Here is a 25,247-nt window from a genome sequence, read left to right on the forward strand (position 1 = left end):
TGCTTGCCAGAATGGAACTATCTCAGCTCTATGTACAATGCTTCTGGTTGAAACTGATATTTGGAAAATGCTGATGAAATTTTCATTTTTATTGTTTGTTTTAATTATCACCCTCTTACTGCCTTGCCACAATGTTCTCTACCCCCTGCAGGAATGTAAGCCCAAACTCAGCAGCAGCCTTGGGCTAGAAGGGGCCCAGAGGAGTGAAACAGGCTGCAGGCAGGAAATAAATTTGATCCAGCAGTGTGCGTGGGCCCTGGACTTGGGAAATTTCTCCATCTTCAGGATGCAGGGGCAGCCCTGGGAGGGGAGGGAGCACTGCACCAGGTGGGAAATTGAGCTGGCCAGGGGTCTAGTGGCCGTGGATCCATCCTCAAGCATGACTGTCTTTGAGGGGAGGTGGAAGTGTGTTTTCAACCTTCTTTTTGGGGTGAAAGGGGTTTTACTGAGGACATTAGAAGTTGTAGCTGTATAGGAATCCACAGTTCACAGTCACTGAAGCATGATTCAGAAGTGACTTTGTTGTTCTAAATGATATCTCTGTTTACATGGGGAGCATCTTGTATAGTCCATGAGGATTTTGTATCACATGTTTTTCATATTCTTGTAACTGCAGGTCCTGGTGATACAATGTCTCACCTGAGTAGTAATAGGACAAAAGCTGCTTTCTCAGGCTCTCTTTTTCAGAGCTGGCTGGACCCCATAAAGCATGACTGACTCTGTTTTATGAGCCTTTAGCCTCAGGACTAGAAAATTACTGGAAAGGCCCTGAAAGGGCGGAGGCTCCAGAACTTAGAAAACAGGACAAACCGGACCACAACGACCCTGGACAGAACCCTGCACCTAAAGATGGCATTGAAAGAAGTTGCAGCCCAACTGAAACATCCTGCTCTACAACTACTCCATTACCCAATAAAAGCCTGAAGCCCTAACCCCTCAGGCCTGGGGCTGGTGCTGGTGCTGGCACACATCTCTGCACCTCTCCGGCCACCCTCACATGCAGGGCAGGCCTTTGCAGCCACAGGAACTTGGCTGTGAGGATGGCAGTTCCCACAAATTACAGATGCCATTCATAACAACTATTGGCTTCAACCCCCCCCCCCCAGCCCCCACCCACCAAAGGAGTCAGTATGATTTTCCTCCCTTGCCCCATTTCTACCCCAGGCAACTAAGACGAGGAGTGTTGTCTGACATTACAACATTGGGGGGCAGGGCGAGGGGTGTGTAGTAGCACTGATGGCTGCCTCGCTCAGGGGCTCATGCTTATTTCTCTAAACATGGGAATAACGAAGCAAAAACCACAACAACACAATACAATTCAACATCTTGTAGCATGAAGTGCAGGAGAGACAGCTTTCTCCCCTGCACAGTGGGAGATACTTTCATCCTTCGGTTCCCCTTGGCCTTATGTTCCTTAGACCGGGGGTGTTAAACTCATTTTCACCAGGGGCCACATGAGCCTTGCAGTTGTCTTCAAAGGGCTGAATGTAATTTTAGGATTGTGTATATGTAACTACTCCTTAACAGCTAAGTGAGAGCTCATTGCTGCCACCAGGTAGCAACAAGGTGCTGGGTGGATAAAACAAGGTGGAGGGCCTTGTGTTTGCCACCGGTGCCTTAGACTGTTTGGCTGTGGTCTGTGATGAGAGAGACACCACTTAAGGGTGTCCTGATCCTCTGAATAGTTTGATACTGATGTCGATATAACAGGATTTGGTGGGGGATTTGCTAAAGAAATCCTGGGTTAGCACATACTGATGGCTGCCGGAGTTCTCAACATGTGAGGGCCACAGAAACTATTGTTTAACCATCAATTTTGAAAAGGATTAAGGCAAACACTTCACATTTTGTCATCTGGAATCACCATTCAACATTTACCCCACGCTCATGTGGTCAGTCTCCTGGGCTTCTGGTTCTCCTCCTCACAACTCCCCCACACCCTCCGATTGCCAGGGGACGGCAGTGATCCATGTGAGCGCTGCAGTTTCAGAGCACACAGGACTGTATGCCGAAGGCTTTCTCCAGCCTCTCTACGGACCCTTTGAAATTTCAGAGTCTCATCAGAGGATCGAATCCAGCAAATCCTTTACAATTAGGTTTCTATGGATAAGAGGTGGGGAGAAATAACAGTATCACAATATCCACTTGCAAATATCACTTATTAATTTGACAGGACAGGGGGATTTAGGGCTTTCTGAGTCAGAGCCTGAGAGGCTGAATGTTTTCAATCTCCAAAGCTCAGCAACTGGGTCCAACAGGCCAGCAGTACCACTTCTCTGCTGTATAAACCCGTGCTCTCGCCGAAGGTCCTTCTCAGTGCAGGGAGGCCTCGGGTAAAAGCAGGCTCAGTATGGCAGCTGTCTCAAGCCTGGCTTTATTCCCTTCCCTCCCCCATTCCTCCCTTCTTGGGGGCCTTTCTGTGGGGCTGGGACCTCTTGGGTCTTATCAGGTGCACCTCGTTTCACTGGGCTCCACTGTATGAGATGAGTCTCAGCTGGAAGCAGCGAGTGTGGGGGGAAAAATGGGCTGATTGAATTTGGCTTGGGAACAGCTCCAAGTCCTGCAAGGCTTGCAAATGTTTGGGGGTGATTTCCATATCACTCTAAAGTTGCTTGTCTTTCTCCTAAAGGCAAAGGCTGCTGCCAAGAGTGGAGGACTTAAAGCTGGAGGCTGCCCGAGAGATGGGGAAATGAAGTCAACTCAGTGTTGGAGCTCACATTGTGTGTGTGTGTGTGTGTGTGTGTGTGTGTGTGTGTGTGTGAGAGAGAGAGAGAGAGAGAGAGAGAGAGAGAGAGAGGGAGGGAGGGAGGGCGAAAGATGGAAAGATGGTCTTTGGCTCTATGACCCCTTGCTCATTCCCTATAATAGACATCACAGTGCCAAGGAGAAGCCTAGAGATTTGCTAGGCATTTGGCCAGTGACCAGCACAGTGTGACACCTGGACAGGGGATTCCTGGAAGAAAATGACACTGTAGAGATTGTAAAGTGTAAATCTTGGCTACTGTGGAAAGACATGCAGGGTAGGGTCGGTGATGAGTTTGGACTGACTCTCAATGAAATTGTGTAGATGAGGGCAGTCAGCAGGAGGAGCTAGGACAAGACTATGCGCAGTGGTTGCTGTTGCAATGCATCCCTTTGGGTATATTACTCGCTAGGTCTGTACCACATAGTTTCTAGTGTGTGGATGGAGATAATTATCCTCTCAGAACTCTTTAGTTCATGGTCCTACAGGAGAAGGAGATACCAAGATGACTGAGCTTCTGACCTTGTCCTTGAGGAGCTCGCTGCTGAGTTTGGAAGACAGATGCAAAGTGTGGAAGATGCTGTGTTGTGTGTTATGTGTACATTGGGAGGAGGAAGATGAGGTGACTTCCTGGGTCCTTTCCAATCTAAGGTTCTGAGTTTCTACAAAGCTAACTCTGTTATACTACTCATTCATTCATTTGTCCCTTAAGCGATTTTAGCACATTTAATAATCCACATCCTAGGGATAATAGTGAGAAACAAGACAGAAATGACCCTGTAATAAGGAGCTCAGAGTTCTAACAGATGTTGAAGAGACAATTGCAAGGGCAACTGGTGTAAGGAAGGAACAATACCTGTGACAGACTCAGGCAGACCCTCTTCTCAGGGGTGCTCAGATGGGCTTCTCGGATCAAAGGATGTTTAACCAAGAGTGACCGATGATTGGCTAGATGATGAGGGCTGAGGGAAAGGGGACAGGAAGAATGTTTTTCTTTGGTGATGCAACTGTAGCACACATGCAGGTTTTGACGCAAGGAAGACAATGACATTTTAAAGGAATAAAGAAGCATTCAGGTGGCTGGGAGTGAAAGCCAGGGGGAAGGAGAAGAGGAAGTTGGACAGGAAGAGGAACAGAAGCTGGATTAATGTCTGCCTTTGCCATGAATTATCTTTATCCTAAAAAAAGGAGAGGGAGATGATGAAGGGTTTTAAGAAAGGGACTGTGACTCTGTCAGCCTTAGGTCAAGGCATTCCTCCTCAGAGAAGACTTTACTGACTGCCTCAATCTATGCTAGCTTCCCCTGGTGAAACAGTCTCAAGGAACACAGATCTTTTCCTTCAGAACACTTACCAAACTTATAATTAAACTGATTCTCATGTTTATTTATTTTTTAAAATATATTTTATTGATTATGCTATTACAGTTGTCCCATTCCCCCCTTTATTCCCCTCTACCCTGCACACATCCTCCCCCCTGCATTCCTGTGCCCCACCCCCCACCTCCCACTGCTTAGTTCATGTCCCTGGGTCGTACATATAAGTTCTTTGGCTTCTCCATTTCCTGTACTATTCTTAACCTCTCCCTGTCTATTTTGCACCTACCATTTATGCTACTTATTCTCTGTAACTTTTCCTCCATTCCCTCCCTCCCTGCTGATAACCCTCTATGTGATCTTCATTTCTGTGATTCTTTTCCTGTTCTAGTTGCTTGCTTAGTTTGTTTTTGTTTTAGTTTTTAGGTTCAGTTGTTGATAGTTGTGAGTTCATTGTCATTTTACTGTTCATCGTTTTGATCTTTTTCTTAGATAAGTCCCTTTAACATTTCATATAATAAGGGCTTTGTGATGATGAACTTCTTTAACTTGACCTTATCTGGGAAGCACTTTATCTGCCCTTCCATTCTTAATGATAGCTTGGCTGGATAGAGCAATCTTGGATGTAGGTCCTTGCCTTTCATGACTTCGAATACTTTTTTCCAATCCCTTCTTGCCTGTAAGGTTTCTTTTGAGAAATCAGCTGATAGTATTATGGGCACTTCTTTGTAGATAACTGTCTCCTTGTTTCTTGCTGTTTTTAACATTCTTTCCTCCTCTTTAATCTTGGGTGATGTAATTATGATGTGCTTTGGTGTGTGCTTCCTTGGAACTCTCTGAGTTTTTTTGACTTCCAGAAAGTCTATTTCCTTTGCCAGGTTGAGGAAGTTCTTCATTATTTTTTGAAATAAGTTTTCCATTTCTTGCTCTTCCTCTTCCCCTTCTGGAACCCCTATAATTTGGATGTTGGAACATTTAAAGTTGTCCTGGAGGTTCCTAAGCCTTTCCTCATTTTTTTGAATTCTTGTTTTTTTCATTCTGTTCTGGCTGAGTGTTTATTTCTTCCTTCTGGCCAAAATTGTTGATTTGAGTCCCAGTTTCCTTCCCTTCACTGTTGGTTCCCTGTTCATTTTCCTTTATTTCATTTTTCATAGCCTTCACTTTTTCCTCTATTTTGGGACCATACTCAACCATTTCTGCGAGCATGCTGATTACCAGTGTTTTGAACTGTGCATCTGAGAGGTTGGCTATCTCCTTATCACTTAGTTGTATTTTTTTCTGGAGCTTTGAACTATTCTTTCATTTGGGCCATATTTCTTTCTTTTAGTGCACATGTTACATATTAAGGGGCAGAGCCTTAAGTATTCGCCAGGGCAGGGCAACCCATATGGCTGTGTTGTGGTGCTGTATGTGTGGGAGGGGTCAGAAAGGGAAAAATGCCACTTGCTCTGCTCTTGGCTGACTTTCAGTCACTTCCTCTGCTACCCACAAGCAAATTGGACCCTTCTGGTGCTCATTTCTGGGTGGGTGAGTTTGTGTACATTCTAGAATCCTGTGGGTCTCTCCAAGGAACTCTCCTGTGAGGCTGGAAGTTTCTCCCACTGCTGCAACCCCCAAAGGTTTTTTTCAGTCAGAGTTTTTGAGGCTTTATTTCCCTGCACTGGAACCCTGGGTTGCGCAGTCTGTCTCACTCCCCAGTTGTTCCTCCCAGTTTATTCACATGCAAATGTGGGACTGCCCTCTCCACAAGTTGCAGCTTCACTTGCCCTGTTCCATGAGCTACCTCCTTGCTGTGAGTCCTCATCACCTGGGCCGCCTATCTCCGCCCCTTCTATTGGTCTGGATGAGTGTTTCTTTAACTCCTTGGTTGTTGGACTTCCATACAGTTTGATTTTCTGGCAGTTCTGGTTGTTTTTTTGTTTTTAAATTTGTTGTCCTTCTTTTGGTTGTGTGAGGAGGCATGGTATATCTACCTATGTCTCCATCTTGGCTGGAAGCCTCATGTTTATTTTTTGATGCAAAGATCATCATGACTTTTCTAACCTGTCTATCCAGTGCTTGCCACAGTAGCTGACAAATGCAATAGATGAGGATCAAATGAATACATGAGTCATGCTGAGAGTGTTTAAGGATTCCTTTGCCTCCTGAGATAAAGGCAGGTTGAAACAGGTGGGAAGTGGCAGTAACGGGAAGTGGCAGTAACAAGAAGTGGGCAGACAATGGGAAGCTCCCAGAGGGTAGAAACAACAGGATGTTGTGATGGGTTAGGTGAGAGGAAAGGGAGAAGGGTTTTGCCCATTTGAGCAGCTACATGAATAGTGGTGCTATTGATTGAGGTAAAAATTCTGGAAGAGGAATGTATTGAGTGGCTTGGGGGAGGAGGCAATGATTTTAGTCTAGGGCCTGGTGACCCTGGTGGTCACAAGATGGATGGCCTTCCCTCTCCCCATGCTCTGCACAAGGCTACATTTCTTTCTGGCGCTCACTTGTTTGTTGAGTCTGGTGTCCATGTAAAAAAATCTGATGTGAGGAATTCTCTTTTTTCAACTTTTCAGGTGATCAATCAAGAAGTAGTGTGGGAAGATCAACACCAGATTGCTTCAGCCTCATGCCCACTCTTCATTTCTGAGCAGGCTTCTGTTCTAATTCCACATAGTTTTCTCCCCACATAAACTAGGTTGACGGGCTGAATGGGGAAGTTTGTGTGCTTCAGCCAAATCATTTTTGAGATCCTTCATTGCCCACAAGCCCCTAAAAGGGTTCCCTATTGATTTTGTTACTCTTTTTCTCTCACCTGAAGCTGGTTAAATTAGAAAGGCCAATTTCTCTAGGAATTTGAACTACAAGACACAGAGAAGGATCAGTATATAGGCATTTGAACTTAAAAGTCATAGGCTTGGAGCTGGGGTGCTTTGATGGAACAAAGGAATGCAATGAGTAGGTAACACATGGTGAAGAGACAGAAACAGTAAATAGATCACATAAAGTGGAGAGGAAAGACCAGTTGGAGGGATGGCGAGAAGAGGCTGATTTCCAGTTCTTATGAGACTCAGCAATACTTCAATAGCGTTGGGGGGACCTTCTTTTCTTTCTCTTCGTATGTCAACCACAGCCCATAGAGAATGGACTTCTATCTTCTCTCCATGTCAAAATGAGCTGGGTATGAAGTCTCTATTATTTGTTTCTATTAATTTTTTTAATTAAAAAGAATTATGGAATGTTTCAGATTTACAGTCAAATAAAGACAATAATAGAGAATGTTTATGTACTCTCTAAGTATATTTACAAAATCATAACATTTTCTTTCTTGCCATATTTTGTTGAAGTGCCCTACATGTTCCCCCAGTTCCATTCTTTTCCTCCCTCCCTCCCTCAGAGGTACTCACTGCTCTACATTTGTTGTTTCTTAGATATAATTTTACCATATTTAATATGTTCACTGACATTATAAATATTGTATTTTGCTTGGTATTAAACTGTATATAATTGATTTTACTTTATAAAAAATCTATCATTCTTTTCATTCATTATATATGGTAGATTTGTTCATAAATGTAGGTTAATTTTTTAAAATTTGCTCTGCTGTGGAGTATTATGAGGTATGACTACATCACAATTTATCCATTCTTCTAGTAGTGTTCTTTCAGATTGTTTCCCTATCTTTTCCAATTATAAAAAATGTTACAACTCATATTCTCATGCATGGCCCCTAATGCATACACATTAGAGTATACTTAGAACTGCAGTTGTTAGATCTTAAGGCTAAGTACATCCTCAACATAACTAGATTTAGCCAAATTATTTTCTGAAGTGGTTGTATTAATTTTGCCCTGCAGAATTCCAGTTGCTCCATATTCTCATCAACATTTGGTATCATGAAACTTTTAATCTTTGTTAATAGATGGATCTGAAATGATATGTTGGTGTTTTTTTAAAGATTTTATTGGTTTATTTTTAGAAAGGGGAATGGTGGAAGAAAGAGGAGGAGAGGAACATCAATGTGTGATTGCCTCTCACATTCCTCCCACCAGGGACCCAGCCCACAAACCAGCCATGTACCCTGAATGGGAATCGAACCAGCGACCCCTTGGTTCATAGGACAGCACTCAATCCACTGAGCCACACCAGCCAGGGCATATATTGGTGTTCTAATTTACATTTCTATAATTACTCATTAGGATGATCATATTTTCCTATGTTGGTCATTTCAGCTTTTTTTCCTCCTATAAATTGCCTACTAATTCCAGTTGCCAATTTTTCCATAGAATTGTTTATCTTTTCCTTATTTAATTGTAGATTTCTTATATTTTGTATATAAATCCTTTGTTGGTTGCATGTCTTGCATGTGTCTTTTCCTTATCTCTATTTTAATTTGCATGGTAACTTTTCACGTTCATAAGTTTTCAATTTTAATGTGAAATTAATAAGACTTCTTTATGGCTGATGTTTCTTGGGTCTTAAGGTACACTTCCCTACCCTGAGATCAGAGAGATATTTTTTTATTTTCTTCTAATTTTTTTTAAAAAATTGTTGAATGGTATGAGTTCTTTAGATATTAACCCCTTACTACATATATCATTGGCAAATATGTTCTTCTACTTAGTGGGTTGTCTTTAATTTTATTGATAATTTCCTTTGTTGTGCAAAACCTTTTAAATTTGATTTAGTATCATTTGTTTGTTCTTTATTTTCCTCCCATGTCTGAGGAGATACATTAAAAAATATTGTTGAAAGATGTCAGAGATTTTACTGCCTATATTTGATTTTAGGAGTTTTATGGCTTTGCATTTTACATTTAAGTTTTCACCCATTTTGAGGGTATTCTTATATATGGTATAAGAAGTTGGCTAATTTTATGTTTTTGTATGTATGGGTACAATTTTCCTAACACCATTTATTGAATAGACTGCCTTTATACCATTGTATGTTCTTGCCTCTTTGCCATATATTAATTGCCTGTATACGCATGGGTTTATTTCTGGTTTCTCTATTCTGTTCCATTGATCCATTTTTATGATCTGATCTATATGTCTGTTTTCATAGTGGTACCATTCTGTTTTCACAACATAATTATGGTCTTGTAGTATAGTTTGATATCTGGTAGTATGAGCCTCCAAATTTGTTCTTCTTTCTCAGGATTGCTGTGACTACTTGAGTTTTTTTTGTCGTTCCATATAAATTCAGGATAATTTGTTCTAGTTCTGTTACAAATGCCATTGGTATTTTGGTAGGGATTGCACTGACTCCATAGATTGCTTTGGGTAATATGAACATTTTAACAATGTCAATTCTTCCTATCCATGAGCACAGTACATGCTTCCATTTATTTGTATCTTCTTCAATTTCTGTTTTTAATGTCGAGTACAGGTCTTTCATATCCTCATTTAAGTTTATTCCTCGGTATTTATTTCTTTTCTTATGCAATTATAAATGGGTTTATTTTAATTTCCCTTCCTGATAGTTTATTATTGGTGTATTAAAATGCAACTATTTTCTGAATATTTATTTTGTTTCTTGCTACTTTTGAATTCATTTATCAGTTCTAGTAGTTTTTGGTGGAACCTTCAGAATTTTCTCTATATAGTATTTCATCATCTTCAAATAATGACAATTTTACTTCTTCCTTTTTAATTTTGATGCCTTATTTTTGGTCTGATTGGTGTTAAATAAGAGTGGTGAAAGTGGACAACTCTGCCTTGTTCCTGATATTAAGGAGAACACTTTTAGTTTTTCCATGTCGAGTGTGATGTTAGTTGTGGGTTTGTTATATATGGTTTTTGTTATGTTGAAGTATGTTTACTATATCCTACTCCACTGAGAGTTTTTATCATAAACAAATGCTGGATGTTGTCAAATGCTTTTTATGCATCTATTGATATGATTATGTGATTTTTATCCTTCATTTTGTTTATGATATATAATGTTAATTGATTTACAGATACTGAACCAAACTTGCATCATAGAAATACATGCCACCTAATCATAGTGCATGATCTTTTAATGTATTGCTGAAATCAGTTTGCTACTATTTTAATGAGAGTTTTTGCATCTGTGTTCATCAAGGATATTGGCCTATAGTTTTCTTTTGGTAAGGCTGTTTTCTGGTTTTGGAACCAGAGTAATGGTGATCTTGAGAAATGATTTAGGGAGTCTTCTTTTGAATTTTTTGGAATAGGTTGAGGATAGGTGTTAGTTCTTTTTTGCACGTTTGGTAAAATTCACCCGTGAAGCCATTTAATACAGGGCTTTGGTTTGTTGGGAATTTTCTTTATTATTAATTCAGTTTCATTGGTATTAATCAGTTTTGTAAAATCTTCTGTTTTTTCTTGATTTAGTTTTGGAAGATTGTAAGTTACTAGAAATTTACCCATTTCTTCCAGATTTTCCAAGCTGTCGGCATATAATTGTTTACAGTATTTTCTTATAATTCTTTGTATTTATGTGTTTCAGTTGTCAGTTCTGTGCTTTCCTTTCTGAGTTTATTTTTTTGGGTTCTGTCTCTTTGTTTCTTGATGAGTCTGGTTAAATGTTTATCAATCTTGTTTATCTTTTCGGAGAATCAGCTTCCAGTTTCATCATTCTTTTGTATTTTTTTTAGATTCTATTTTATTTAATTTTGCTCTAATCTTCATTCTTACTTCTACTCATTTTGGTCCTAGTTTTTATTTTCTAGTTTTTTTTTTAGTTGTAAGGTTAAACTTTTTATTTGAGATTTTTCTTGTTTCTTCAAGTAGGCCTGTATTGCTATGAATTCCTCTCTTAGATCTATTTTTGTTTGGCCACATTGATTTTGGGTCATTCTTATCTTTTTATTTCTTTCTTCATCTCATTTTTAACCCATTCATTGTTTAGTAGCATGTGTTTGTGTGTTTTTCAGTTTTTTTCTTGTAATGGATTTCTAGTTTTACACCATTGTGGTCAGAGAAGATGCTTGGTCTACTTGTTGATTTTCTGCCTGGAGCTCTCTGCATTGGTGTCAGTGGGGTGTAAAAGTCCCCTCCTATGACTGTATGACCGTCAGTATCTCCCTTTGTGGCCACCAATATTTTCTTTCTATATTTGGGCTCTCCCATTGTGGATGCCTACACATTTACAAGGGCTATTTCTTCTGTGTGGATTGACCCCTTTACATTATGAATTGTCTTCTTTGTCTTTTATTATGGCTTTTATTTTAAAGTTTATTTCATCTGATATAAATATTGCTACCCAGCCTTTTTTTGGTTTCCATTTGCATGAAATATATATTTTTTTCATCCCTTTACTTTTACTGTTTTTTCCATCTGAAGTGGGTCTCTTATTTATTTTATTTTAAGATTTTTATTTACTTTTAGAAAGTCAGAAGTAGGGAGAAAGAGAGGGAGAGAAACACGATGTAAGAAACATGGATGGATCGCCTCTCGTGTGCCCCCAAGTGGGGACCTGGTCTACAACCCAGGTGTGTGCCCTGACCCAGAATCCAATCTCTGAACTTTCTGTTTGCAGGATGATGCCCAAGCCATTGAGCCACATGGGTCAGGGCAGTCTCTTTTAGGTAGCATATTTATGAGTCTTTTAAAAAATTTATTTAGCCATCCTATTATCTTTTTTATGTAATAACTTTTATTTAGATTTTTGAAAGCAATAGGATAGATTAATACCGCTGTCTCCAGGATAAGTTGTAAAACTATTTCCAAAACTTCAAGTAAGACACTCCTGCTTAAAGTACAAGGATAATCTGTGTCACCTTAAACCTGTGATAGTAAAGTGAAATATAAATTTTATTTAGAGTGAATAATGTTGGCATCACACATGCACTATTAAACTTCAAGAAATATACTGCTAATTTGGAGTGAACATTTATCTGCCCAGTTACAACATGTGGACAAACTGAGAAGAGGGGAGTAGGCCTGGCATTTGCACCCCATGCAGCGTTAGACACATGGAGGGACTAGCCTGTGATGATCTCTCAGCGTGGCAAAGGCCAGGGGCGCAGGGGGCGCAGGGGGTGCATGGGGCACAGCTGTTACTCCTTGTCATCAGAAGACTCTCAAAGGTGCAGGCCATGAAGCAAGTGTCGGGTCTCTTGGGGACAAGGGGATGCCTTGGCCTCCCGGCCTCAAAGCCCATAAAGCTGAAGGTACAGACAGAGCAGAGCAGCTCTGTCATCACAGTTCTTGTGGAAGTAAGTGCGGGCATGGTCAGCATGCAGCTGCTCTAACGCAAACTCGGGAAGAATTGTGAAGCTGCCTTTGCTTCCCTCCAGCAGAGCACTGCCAGGGATGGCTGTGTAGCGGTAGCTGCTTCCCAGCACCGCTTCCCCTGTTTGCCACCTGTGAGCTCAGCCTGGACGCTGAGAATTCCATTCTTGTTCCATTATTAGACATTGGTTTCTCTGTTACATTCAGCCTGTTATCAGAGTAAAATAAATGAGCTGAAAGATTGTGATCCCTCTTACCCACCCACCTGGGATGGTCAGGGGTGGGTGAGGCACCAGGAGTGCCACTGAGGCCCTGGGCCCAGGTTGCTGCAGCAGCTGAGGGAGACCCTGGAACTCTCCATGCTGTGAGCAGCTGTGCCGGTTGAGGAGCGCAGGGTGAGGCTGGCGTGGAAGCTGTTGCTGGGCTTATTCCCCCTGGCGAAGTGGTGGCTGTTGAGGATCTGTGGCAGGTAGGATTTCACATCTGGCTGTGGTGGTTTGAAACCAGGAAAACCTCTGAAGCACCTCTACCCACTGCTGCTCATTGTTCACCCACCCTGTATCTTTTAATTGCAGCGTTTAATCCATTTAAAGTGATTGTTGATAGGTGCACAGTTATTGACATTTTATTATTTATATTGAAATTCCTTAGAAGTCTCTTTAACATTTCTTGTAATACTGATTTGGTGGTGATTAACTCCTTTAGTTTTTTCTTATCTGGTAAGCTCTTTATTTCTGTTATTTTAATTTAATTTAAAGTGCAAAATTCACTGTTTTTAAATTTTTTAAATGATATGTTATTGATTATGCTATTACAGTTCTCCTGATTTTTTCCCCTTTGCCTACCTCCACCCAGCACTCCCACTCCCTCAGGCAATCCCCTTATCCTGGTTCATGTCTGAGGGTCATGTGTGTAAGTTCTTTGGCTACTCCATTTCCGATACTGTACTTCACATCTCCAAGACTATTCTGTAATTACCTATTTGTCCTTCTTAATTCCCCTTTAATTTTAAATGAAAGTGTTGGTGGGTAAAGTAGTCTTACATGTAGGTAGTCTTACAGGTAGGTGCTTTATTTCACTTTAAATATTTTGTACTAATCTCTTCTGGCTTTTAAACTTTCTGTTGAGAAATCAGCTGACAGTCTTATGGGAGCTCCCTTGTAGGCAACTGATGTGTCTTTGTCTAGACCTCTTTGGGCTCATGTTGTTTGGGATTCTCTGAACTTTCTGGACATGTATGTGTATTTTCTTCACATAGTTAGGGAATTTTCAGTCATTAGTTCTTCAAATATATTCTCAGTCATTTGTCTTTCTTCCTTCTAGTACCCATATGATGCAAATGTTATTATGCTTTATATTGTCTCAGAGTTCCCTTACACTATTATCATTTTTTAAAATTCTGTTTTCTTTTTGCTGCTTTTATTGGATGTTTTGTGCTATTTTTGTCTTACAAGTCATTTATTTGATTCTCTGCTTTATTCTATGTACTTTTGATTCCTTCTAATGTATTCTTCATTTCAGTTATTCTTCATTCTGTTTTCTTATGGTTTAGAAAAAAAAAACCAATCTTTGTTGAAGTTCATGAAGTTTATCTCTTTTAAGCCTATGTCTTTGTTGAAGTTCATGAAGTTTATCTATGCTTTCCCTAATTTTCTTGAGCATCCTTTTAACCAGTGTTTTGAATTCTGTATCTGGTAGATTGCTTGACTCAATATTATTTAGTGTTTTTTTGATATTTCTTCTGTTTTTCACCTGATCTTTTGTGTGTGTGTGTGTGTGTGTGTGTGTGTGTATTCCCCCAAATGGAATTTACTTATTAAAAATTGTGTATTTATTCATACATGTTTAAACTTTAATCACTTTGAAAGTATTCTACATTTGATGCAATACTCCTATTGAGACATTTTCCCACTGCTCAAAACAGTTTTTGAACTCATCGATTTTGATGCCTTTTAGTGTTTCTGCTTTTTTTTGTTTTGTCTCTTCCACATTGGCAAAATGTTTCCGTTTGAGGACTTTTTTCATTCAGGCAAACAAAAAAGTCACTCAGGGTGAGATCTGGTGAATAGGGAGGGTAGGGCATGGGGGTTGTGCTGTTTTGGGACAAAAATTGCTGAACTCAGTGCAATACAGACAGGTGCATTCATAAATCACTCATCATGAAATGGGCAAACTGGTTGAAAGAATCTTCAAAAAAAATTCACCGAAGCCGAATACATCCTCTCACAACAATGCCTGCTGGTACACTGAAACAAATAGGTTCCTAGGACACTTCCCTAGTGGAGTAAGCCTGTACTACAAAGGGCCTTCCCTCCAGAAGATAATTCCTGTTTTTTTGGGGGTTCCCCATATATACGTTGACTGCAGTGGGAGAATGGCTTAATGCAGGGGAGATGGCAGCCATCTCTCCAATCTTCACCCCAAAGCCACTCAGCTCAGTTTCTCCCTGTATGTCTTTGGCAACCCTTGAGCTATTTTTTCCTTTATTGGAACCCAAGGTGAGTGTCTGCAAGAATTTGTGTGCTGACCCTTTAAGAGGACACCTGGGATTACAGCTGATTTTCACAACCAGATGTTATGTGGATGCTTTTTCCTGGCACTGGTGCTCTGAATGGGGAAGTCACATGTGGGGCTGAGATCTCTCACTGCTAAGGTGTGACTCTGCAGATGAGCTATCTCTTCAGATTCCCAAACACCAATGTATTTTGTGTCTCTGTCCCTCCAACCAGTCATGATATGGCTTCTTTATATCCTTAGTTACAGGACTTCTATTCAGCTAGTCTTCAGATGGTTATACAGGTTGATTGTTCTATAATTTAATTGTAACTTTGATGTGGTCATGGGAGGAGGTGAGTGTAGTGTTCATCTACTCTGCCATCTTGATCAGATTCCTTGAAATTACACAATTTTCAAATTCCTTTGGAGAGAATGGCCAGTTTTGTAATATTATCTTTTTATCTATGTACATGATATCTCTTCATTTATGTTTTCTTTAACATATCTTAATAAAATTGTATTATTTTCTTTAGAAATGTAATATATATTTTTATTGTTGTTATTCCTACACATCATTATTTTTTGTGGATATCAAGACAAACTGATTCTATAAAAAAAATTTATATAGAGAGGCAAAAGACCCAGAACAGCTAACACAGTCTTGAAGGATAAAAAATGAAGTTAGAGGTCTGATATTACCCAACTTTAAGACTGACTATAAAGTTAAATTACTTAAGACAGTGTGGTATTGATGAAAGAATAGACAAATAGATAAGTGGACAGAATAGAAAGCCCAGTAACAGACCAGAATAAATCAAATGACCTTTGACAGAAGAGTAAAGGCAAAACAATGGAGTGAGGGTAGTCTTCAACAAATTGTGCTTGAACAATTGGCCATATATATATATATAAATGAATTGAGACACAGGACTTTCACCCATCACAAAAAACTAACAGAGTAGACCTGAGACCTGAATGTAAAACACAAAACTTTAGAACTTCAAGAAGATGACATAGGAGGAAATGATGACCTTGGCTATCGCAGCAACTTTCTACATATAACACTGAAGGTAAGACAGTCCACAAAAGAAATAACTTATAACCTGGAATTCATTATAATAAAAAACTTACGCTCTGTGAAAGACAATGTCAAGAGAATGAGAATACAAGTCACAGATAGGGAAAAATATTTTCAAAATACACACCTGATAAAGACTTGTTATCCAATATATACAGAGAGCTTTTAAAACTCAATGATAAGAAAGTGAACAACTGATTAAAAAAATGGGCAAATGACCTTAACAAACACCCCACCAAAGAAGGTATACAAATGGCAAATAAGCATATAAAAAGATGTTCAACATCACAAGTCATTAGGATAGTACAAAATATTAAAACACTAATGAGATATCACAATACACCTGTTAGAATGGCCAAAATCCAAAACGCAACGCCAGAAGCTGGCAAGGATGTGGAGCAACAGGAATTCTCCATCATTGCTGGTGGGAATGGAAAAAGGTACAGTCACTTTGGAAGGCAGTTTGATGGTTTCTTACACAATCAAACCTATACTCTAATCACATGATCCAGCAATCATGCTCCTTGGTAGCTACCCCCACTGAAACTGAAAATTATGGCCACACAAAACCTGTATATGGATATTTATGGCAACTTTATTCATAGTTGCCCAAAACATAGGCAACCAAGATATCCTTCGGTAGGTGAATAAACTGTGGTATATATACAGGATAATGGAATATTATTAACACTAAAAAAGAGCTATCAAGCCATAAAAAGATAGGAAGAAAACTGAAGTGCATATTACTAAGTGAAAGAAGCCAATCTAAAAATGCTACCTTATATGATCCCAACTATATGACATTCTAGAAAAGACAAAACTCTGGAGACAGTGAAATGATCACTGGTTGTTGGAGGCAAGTGGGAGAGAGGGATGTATAGGCAGAGCACAGAGAATTTTTAGGGCAGGGAACTAGTCTGCATGATACTACACTGATGGTTATATTTGTATAAACCCATAGAATGCACATCACCACCAAGAGTGAACCCTAATTAAACTACAGACTTTGGGTGATCACGATGTGTCAATGTAGGTTCATTAATTGTAACTTTCAGCTCAATTTTGCTATGAACCTAAAACCACCCTAAAAATAGTTTTTAATTAAAAACTGAATCCAGAAGGGATGAATGGTATACCAGATACAAAGCAGAAAATGGCATAGAAGCAAGAGTTTAAGTGATACTAAGTGATACATTTTTAAAATTAAAGGAAAGCATGAACTGGTGGCAGCTGGAAGCTGAGGAGGCAGAGCAGTGAAGCCTCGTATGGAGGGCTGCCCGCCAAAACCAGACCCCGAGGAGATAAAATGGAAGATGTGCAATGGTGTGATCACCTCCGTATGAAAGTTCCACATCAAGTGGCCCTGCTGTGAGTCACTCCTTTTATCTCAAAAACACTGGACAGCATATAAAGATTGGACGTGACATATGGGTGTGTGATGTGCGAACCTGGTTACAATTTCTACTCTGCAAAAGAGTCTGTGGATGATGTGGAGACTCTTTGATTGAATGGACATAACACTTGTACTTGTTAAGAACAAGCTTGGCTCTGGAAACTGACCTTCATAGCTAAAATGTAAAATTATTTGGGAAGTACAAAAGCCATTTTGTGGTTATAGTATGCCCTTGTACCTGTGATGTTCAGCTTCCGTGAATGTTGGTGTAAATTTAAATAATGTCAAACTCCATTTTCGTGCAAGTATTGTTTAAGGGAGTTATGTCTGCAATGATGCTGTCTTGTCAGTCATTTCTTGACCTTTTTACTTCTGTCTGGAGTATATTTGTTGAAGAGCTCCTTATAGTTAGTTGTGTTTCATGAAGCCAGTACACACCACCACAACATTTAAGTGTAGGACGACTAGTCTATACTTTTAATGAATGTACCAATGAAACAAAGCCATAAAACTTCACATTGAGAGTACGTTCTGCCCTGGCTGGTGTAGCTCAGTGGATTGAGTGCGGGCTGCGAACCAAAGTGTTGCAGGTTCGATTCCCAGTCAGGGCACATGCCTAGGTTGCAGGCCATGGCCCCCAGCAACCGCACATTGATGTTTATCTCTCTTTCTCCCTCCCTTCCCTCTCTAAAAATAAATAAATAAAAATCTTAAAAAAAAGAAAGTACGTTCCAAAACTGAACAGACTACATCAAACATGAACATTCACATCTAGATACCTCACAGTGAAATAGCAACATGCACATCAAGGATAACAAGAGAAAATTGACTAGAATTTCCCATTTAAAAAGAGAGATCAGACTACTTACAAAGCAATTGAATTAGATGAGAGCCTATGTGTTATCAACAGCCTTTACTTTGAGTACCAGGTTCAGAGATCAACGAAAAGTGTATGGGAGTGTCTGTCTATGGGTGTGCATAGGGTGAGGGGGAGGATGAGCAAGAGACAGAGAGGAGGATGGCGAGAGGTTTAGTGATAAAGTGGTGAGCTCCACTTTGCATGACCTAAATGGGAGGCACTAGGGCGGCCAAAGGGACAAGGGGAATGGACAGATCGTCGGACCACTCATAGAGTAGCATGGAGCAGGGGATCATGTGGCTGGCTGTGAGACCCACTAATGAGGGATATGGTTGCATCTACACCCTGGACCACCACACAGGGGCCTCAGCCTCATTCATGTGAATTCTTAAAATGCTTATGGCTCTGCAGGGTGTGAAATAATGTGAGTGAATGAACCAGAGTTCAACTCGAACGAAGATTAGCCAAAAAAGTGGGAATAAGGAGAAAGGAGAATAGCAGCAGAGGAGGCAAGGTAACTGGGAGTCAGATGTCAAGCGGGCAGGAGTAGATATTAGAAAACCAGTCTACAGGGCGTAGTGCCTTGCCAGTGGATGAATACTGTGACAAAAGGACCCAGTTCTGCTGTAGGAGAGTTGGCAGGGCAGAGGTGGGTGTCGGGTTTTGAGGTATAGGCCTGAATCAGGAAATGAAGCAGTGTGTGTGGAAAGTAGGGCAGACTTTGTGGTCTGGGTTGACCAAGGAAGTGAGGAGTCCTGTGTTTGGGGTGTGGGGAAAGCTACACGTGTTTCGGGGTTCACACTTAGCACATCTGAATATGTAACACTGATGTGGAAATGGACTACAGAATGTGTGAAGAAGTACAAAGTGGTTGTAGGGTAGGGTAGGCCCTGAGAACTTGTCAGTTCCAAGTCCCGAAGGACGGTGGACCCGAGGACTTGTTTATTTTCTGGCCCGCCATGGTTGGCCAGGGATGGGATGGATCTGGGTCAGCAGAAAAGGTCCACAGACAGATGCATGGTGTGCTGGGGGACTTAAATGCAGGAAGTCCCACTAGGACCTGACTGGACTGATGTCACACGCTGCCCCTGCAGCTTCAAGTTGATTTTGGGCTAAACTTTGGAGATCACCAGGCAGGTAGCATGTTCTGACTAGTCAGCTTCGTGTGGCTCACTAAATCCCCTGACAATGCTTCTGTTTATATACAAACAACAAGTCACTTGCAGCGCCAGGTGGTCCAAACGATCTCATTATTTCCTGCTACATGTTGTTTCTGTTCTCCCATGATGTAGGCTGAAAAAACTCAAGTCACCTTTGCTTTCTTCTGTGACCTCGCATACAATCCTTCCTCAGTCCTGTCTGTTCTACCCTGAGAAACCCCCTTCGGGGCCCTCCTCTCCTCTTGCTGCCAGTCTTGACCCAGATCCTCACGTCCGTTCTCCTGCCTTTCTGGAAAGAGGTTCTTACCTGGTTGCCTGCTCCAGGCTCTTCTCCCTCTGATTTCGAAATTTCCCTTTCCCTCACACCCTCATACAGCCAATCAGCCAAACCTTCACCTTCACCTCTAAAACATAGTCCCAGACTGACCACTGCTACAGCTACGCCCCTGCTTTGGGGCCTGTCGCTTCTCATTTGGAGGATAGTAATAGCCTTACCCTTGCTCCCCGTGATTCCCCATCTCAGCTTGAGTGATTGTTTTAAAATGCAATCAGGTAATTTTACCTCTGCTTTACTAGAAGCTTCTAGAATTCTGCCACTATGTGTAGAATAAAATTTGAACTACTGCCCATGTACTTCAAAATGCTGTAAAACCTGGGCCTGATGACTTCTCTGAGACCATCACGACCACCCCCCGACCCCACTCAGCCCCCTCACACTGACTGACTACTTGCTTTGCTCAGATGTGACAGGCAGGACTGTGCACAGGTCCTTGTGCTGCTCCCTCTGCCTGGAAGACTCCTCCAGATCCTTGCAAATCTCACTGCCTCCTACAGCGCAAGTCTCCACTCTGACATCACTTGCCTAGATAAGCCTTCTCTGACTCTCCAATGTGATTTCACCTAGTCTCTGTTAGTGTATCTTGCTTTACTTCTTCTTTACAACACGTTAGTATCTGAAATTATCTTATTCATTAATTTTCTTGTTGTCTCCTCCCCTAAAATAAAGATGTCTCGAGGGCAGGGATTAGAACTTCTACCTTCAGCACCTAAAACAGTGCTTGTCAAATACAGTGTTTTTAATAAATTAATAAATGGTGTTACTAAATTGATCTCAGAGTGAAGCTTTGGGCATGTCCAATCTTAATACAGTAGATTTTTATTGTCCTTCAAGATGCTTTAGAATCTGTTCCACACTTTCTTTACATTCTTATCTTGTGTAATGTCCCTTCCTGTGTCTCGTAACCCACCCAAAGTGGGCGGTGTGTTGTTTCCTGGGTACTCGGCTCTTCCTCCCTTTTGGCTTTCTGTTCAATCAGCTTCTCTAACTCATATGCCATTTCCCACATATTCTCAGTTTTTCTCCTTAAAATAAATCTTGTCCCAATGTGTCCTCATCTATGAGGGTGAGGTATTACCATCGTCCCTGCCTATGAAGTTTCCTTCTCACTCTGAATTCCATGCGACTTTGGTACCTGTTAGAGTCTTTCACCACAACATCTTGAAATCTGGTACTTGTGTCTTAGTAAGTGCCCAGTAAGTACACAGTTGTTAATGGATAGTAAAATTTTGTGTATCTCTTTCACTTTTCTCCAATGTTTTGATATATAATTAACATACACCATTAAATGACTTTAAGGTGCATAATGTGTTGATATGATACACTTAAATATTGCAATATAATTACTTCCATAGTGTTGGCTAATATGCCCATCATAATGTAATTATAGTCATGTAATTACCATATCTTTTTCTGTGGTAAGAACATTTTAAGATCTACTCTCTTAGTAACTTACAAGTATGTAGTATGATATTGATATTTAGGTCTGCAGAATTTATTAATCTGTTAACTTCAAGTTTGTATTCTCTAATTCTTCCCATTCCCACCCCTAGCTCCTGGTAAATATCGCTCTACTTTCTATTTATACAAGTTCAGCATTGTTAGATTCTACAAATAAGAGATATCACCAGTATTTGTCTTACTGTCTGAATTTTTAATATTTATTTTAAGATTACAGTTGTTGTACATGATTATATTAGTTTCAGGTGTACAATCCTGTGATTAGACATTTATATAACTTAAAAAGTGACCACCCTGATAAATCTAGTATCCATCTGACATCATACATCAGTGGTGTCAAACTCATTTTCACTGGGGGCCACATCAACCTTGTGGTTGCCTTCAAAGGGCCAAATGTAATTTTAGGGCTGTATAAATGTAATGACTCAACAGTTAAGTGAAGCTTGGTGCTGCCACCAGGTAGAAACAAGGTGCCGTGCTGGATAAAACAAGGTAGAGGGCCAGATTTGGCCCACGGGCCTTGTGTTTGCCACCTGTGCCATATATAGTTATTACAATATTATTGATTATATTCCCTGTGCTGTACTTTACATCCCCATGACTATTCTTTAACTGCCAATTTGTGCTTTTAAATTTCTTCACCTTTTTTTACCCAACCCCCCAACCACTCTCCCCTCTGGCAAACATCAAATTGCTCTCTGTATCTATGAGTTTGTTTTTGTTCTGCTTGTTTGTTTTTCAGATTCCACATATAAATGAAATCATCTGGCATTTGTCCTTCTCTGTGTGATTTACTTTACTTAGCACAATACCCTTTAGGTTGATCCATGTTGTCATAGATGGCAAGATTTCATTCCGTTGTACATATGCCCCACTTTATGCATTCATCTGTGATGGATACTTAGGTTGTTTCTGGGCTATTGTAAATAATGCTGCAATAAACATATGAATATATACATGTCTTTCTGAGTTATCATTTTGGGTTTATTTAGATAAATTTTCAGTAGTGGAGTTGCTGGATTCTTCTTTGACTCTTGTTATAGCCTTTGTTTTAGAGTCTATTTTGTTTGATATAAGTATTATTTCCTCAGTTTTTTTGTTTTGTTTCCGTTTTATGAAATATTTTTTTTTCATCTCTTTATTTTCAGTCTGTGTGTGTCTTTCAGTCTGAAGTGAGTCTCTTGTTAGCAGCATATGGAAGGGTCTTGCTTTCTTATCCATTGCTCTGTAATTTTGTTGTAAGTCTGATGTGGTTGTGGGTGATTCTGAGTATCACATTTACCTATGCTGTCATCTTGGCCAAAATTCTCTGACTTTTTTCACTTAGTGTAAGTCCTCAAGGACCATACATGTTATTGAAAAAAGGAGGGTTTGATTCTTTCTCATGGCTAAACAATATTCCATTATATCCCACAGATTCTTTATTTTTTTGTTGGTGGACACTTAGGTTGTTTCCATGTTTTGGCTATTGTGGCCATGCTGCAATAAACCTGGGAGTGCAGATGATGCTTTGATTATCTGTTTTCATTTTTTGGGCTATATACCCAGAAATGGAATTACTGGATCATATGGTAGTTCTATTTTTTAATTTTGTGGAAACTTTATATTGTTTTTCATAGTGGATGCACCAATATACATTCCCACCAAAAGTATACAAGGGTTCCCTTTTATCTACATCCTTGTCAATACTTATTATATTTTTGATAATAGCATTTCTAGTAGATATGAGGTGATATCTCACTGTGCTTTTGATTTGTACTTTCTTGATGATTAGTGATGAGTATCTGTTGGACATTTGAGTCTTCTTTGGAAAAATGTCTATCTAGTTCCTTTGCCATTTTTTATTGGATTATTATTATTTTTGTTATTAATTTATATGATCTGTTTATATACTTTGGTTATTAAGTGTTGGAAACCACCCTGCCTGGTTTTAGAAGCTGTAATCCTCTGTAGCTAAGGCTGATTAAAAAGACCTTGGGACCATAAGCCACTAAGGAGACAAAGCTTATTTCCATGGCAGGGGTGCTGCCTCTGCCCCCTTTACTTCACTCTGCTTGGCCTTGGACAGATGACTGGTTGGCCAATGATGGGTAAGATTTCTCAAGGGAGGGATGACTTAAGACAGGCATAGTCACAAAGGGGACATCAGGGAAGGACTTCGGGGACTATAGAAAAAGGGGGTGATGGACCCTCACCCCTTGGATTTGACAGAGCCTAAGTCCTCATTCTGTCTGCAAGAAGTTTCCTAATATCTTGGCTGCCTTACTTCCCCCACCTGACTTAAGCCTGAAACAATGCTGGAGGTGGGTGTGGCCCTGTGCTGGAAAGGGAGGGTTTCCAGGGCAATCAAGTCTAAGAAAAGAATGCATAAAATCCTGTGAAACCGGCTTTGCTAAGAATACTCTCAATTTAATGATAAGCATCCAAGCATAAAATGAGTTTGTTTTTCAAAGTTTTATGGCCCTTTGGCTATCTGACCCTGACTCAGAATAAGCCCTTATAGTTCTTTGAATGTTATCTATTGTTTGATCATTAATGCCTGACAATGACTGATGAGCTTTATATATAAGCCCCGTATTCCTATGCAAATGAACCCAATAAGAGCCCATTGAGGAACAGGCTCCTAGCCCTTCTCCTCTGAGAGTTTGGCCACCTTTCCTCCCCAAGCAGATCTTGTCTTCGTAGACTTATTCTCATCTGTGGTAGATGAGGTGGAGCTCCACCCACAGAATTAACTGGGGGGCTCCACCCACAGAGCACCCCCCCCAATTAACTCCTTATCAGACATATGACTTGCAAATATTTTCTCTCATTCTATGGATTGCTCTTTGATTTTGTTGAGTGTTTCTTTTGCTGTGCAGAAGCTTTTTAGTTTGATGTAGTTCACTTAATTATTTTTTACCTTTGTTATTTGTGTCATAGATGTCATAGCCAAAAAAAGTCATTGCTAAGACCTGTCTCAAGTAGCTTTCCCCCTATATTTTCTTTCAGATATTTTATGTTTCAGGTCTTATATTTAAGTCTTTAATTCATTTAATATTTGTGAGTTGTATAAAATGAGGTTTAGTTTTATTTTTATATATGTGATTATCCAGTTTTCTTAATACTCTTCATTGAAGAGACTCTTCTTTCCCTAGTGAGTGCTCTTGGCTCCCTTGTCGCATACTAGTTGATCATCTACATGAAGTTGGTTTCTGGGCTCTCAATTCTGTTCCTTTGGCCTGTATGTCTATTTTTAAATGTCCGTGTGAGGCCTTCAGCTTTGTTCTTCTTTCTCAGGATTGCTTTAGCTATTTGAGGTCTTTAGCTATTTATGTTTCCTTAAAAAAAACTTAACTGTCACGGAACATTCTTTGTTTTATTTTTTGTGGATCCCCCTCCTTGCATCATGGCACTTCACATGTTTGTTGAATGAATGAATTGATAAAAATCATTGTTCTCAATTTCAGAGTATACCTGAAGTCAAATAACTAATATACCTCTCTACTACATAAAGCATTTCTTGCCATTCTTTGTCTCTTTGAGCATGTTGCTTTGTTTATATCCCTAGAAATTTTTCTTTTAGAATAATGATATCAGTAATTGATGACTATGGTAGACACAACTGTAAGATGATCTCCCAAGACTTCTGGTCCCTGGTGTACCTATTTCTTTTCCTAGTTTTTTCAAACATTAATTTAGGCACTACTCTAGGGGTTGCAGATATAATTAAGGTCCCAAATCAGTTGACCTAGAGGTGGAAGGATTATCCAGGTGGGTTTGACCTAACCACTTTGAGCCTTACAAAAGCAGAGTTCTCTCTGTTTGGTGAGACACAGACAAAAGTCAGACACTCAAAGCGTGAGGGATTTGGACACACAGGAAGTACTCTGTTGCTGACTTTGAAAATGGAAGTGTTAGGGATGGTGGGAGGCCTCTGGGAATTAAGGGTGACCCCTGTATGACAAGTAGCAAGAAAATGGGACCTCAGTCCTACAACCACAAAGAATTGATCCTGACATCAGCAGATTCTTTTCAGCCCCAGAAAGAAACCACAGGCCTGGTCAACACCTGGATTTTACCTAGTCAAACCCTGAGTGGGGAACCCAGAGATGCCATGCCCAGTCGTCTGACCTAAAGAAACTTTGAGATAATAAATTTATGTTATTTTAAGCCACTTACTGTGGTAATTTGTTACTCAGTAATAGGAAACTAATACAGTGATAGTGATGATGAAAGAAATGAACTT

The 25,247-nt window shown here is 40.1% G+C and overlaps 1 protein-coding gene and 1 pseudogene across 1 annotated transcript; one reads left to right on the forward strand and one right to left on the reverse strand.

Moving 5' to 3' along the window:
- Nucleotides 1-11,906: 11,906 nt before the first annotated feature.
- On the reverse strand, nucleotides 11,907-14,454 carry LOC123832527 (annotated as a pseudogene).
- Nucleotides 14,455-17,074: 2,620 nt separating this feature from the next.
- On the forward strand, nucleotides 17,075-17,220 carry LOC123832484 (mitochondrial import receptor subunit TOM5 homolog). Its single transcript, XM_045860134.1, is given in 2 exon segments — nucleotides 17,075-17,162; nucleotides 17,165-17,220. Coding segments are annotated over 2 exon segments (144 nt in total).
- Nucleotides 17,221-25,247: the final 8,027 nt, after the last annotated feature.

Source organism: Phyllostomus hastatus, unplaced genomic scaffold (assembly GCF_019186645.2).
Source record: "Phyllostomus hastatus isolate PE091 unplaced genomic scaffold, TTU_PhHast_1.1 phas_scaffold_193, whole genome shotgun sequence".
NCBI classification, from domain to species: Eukaryota; Metazoa; Chordata; class Mammalia; order Chiroptera; family Phyllostomidae; genus Phyllostomus; species Phyllostomus hastatus.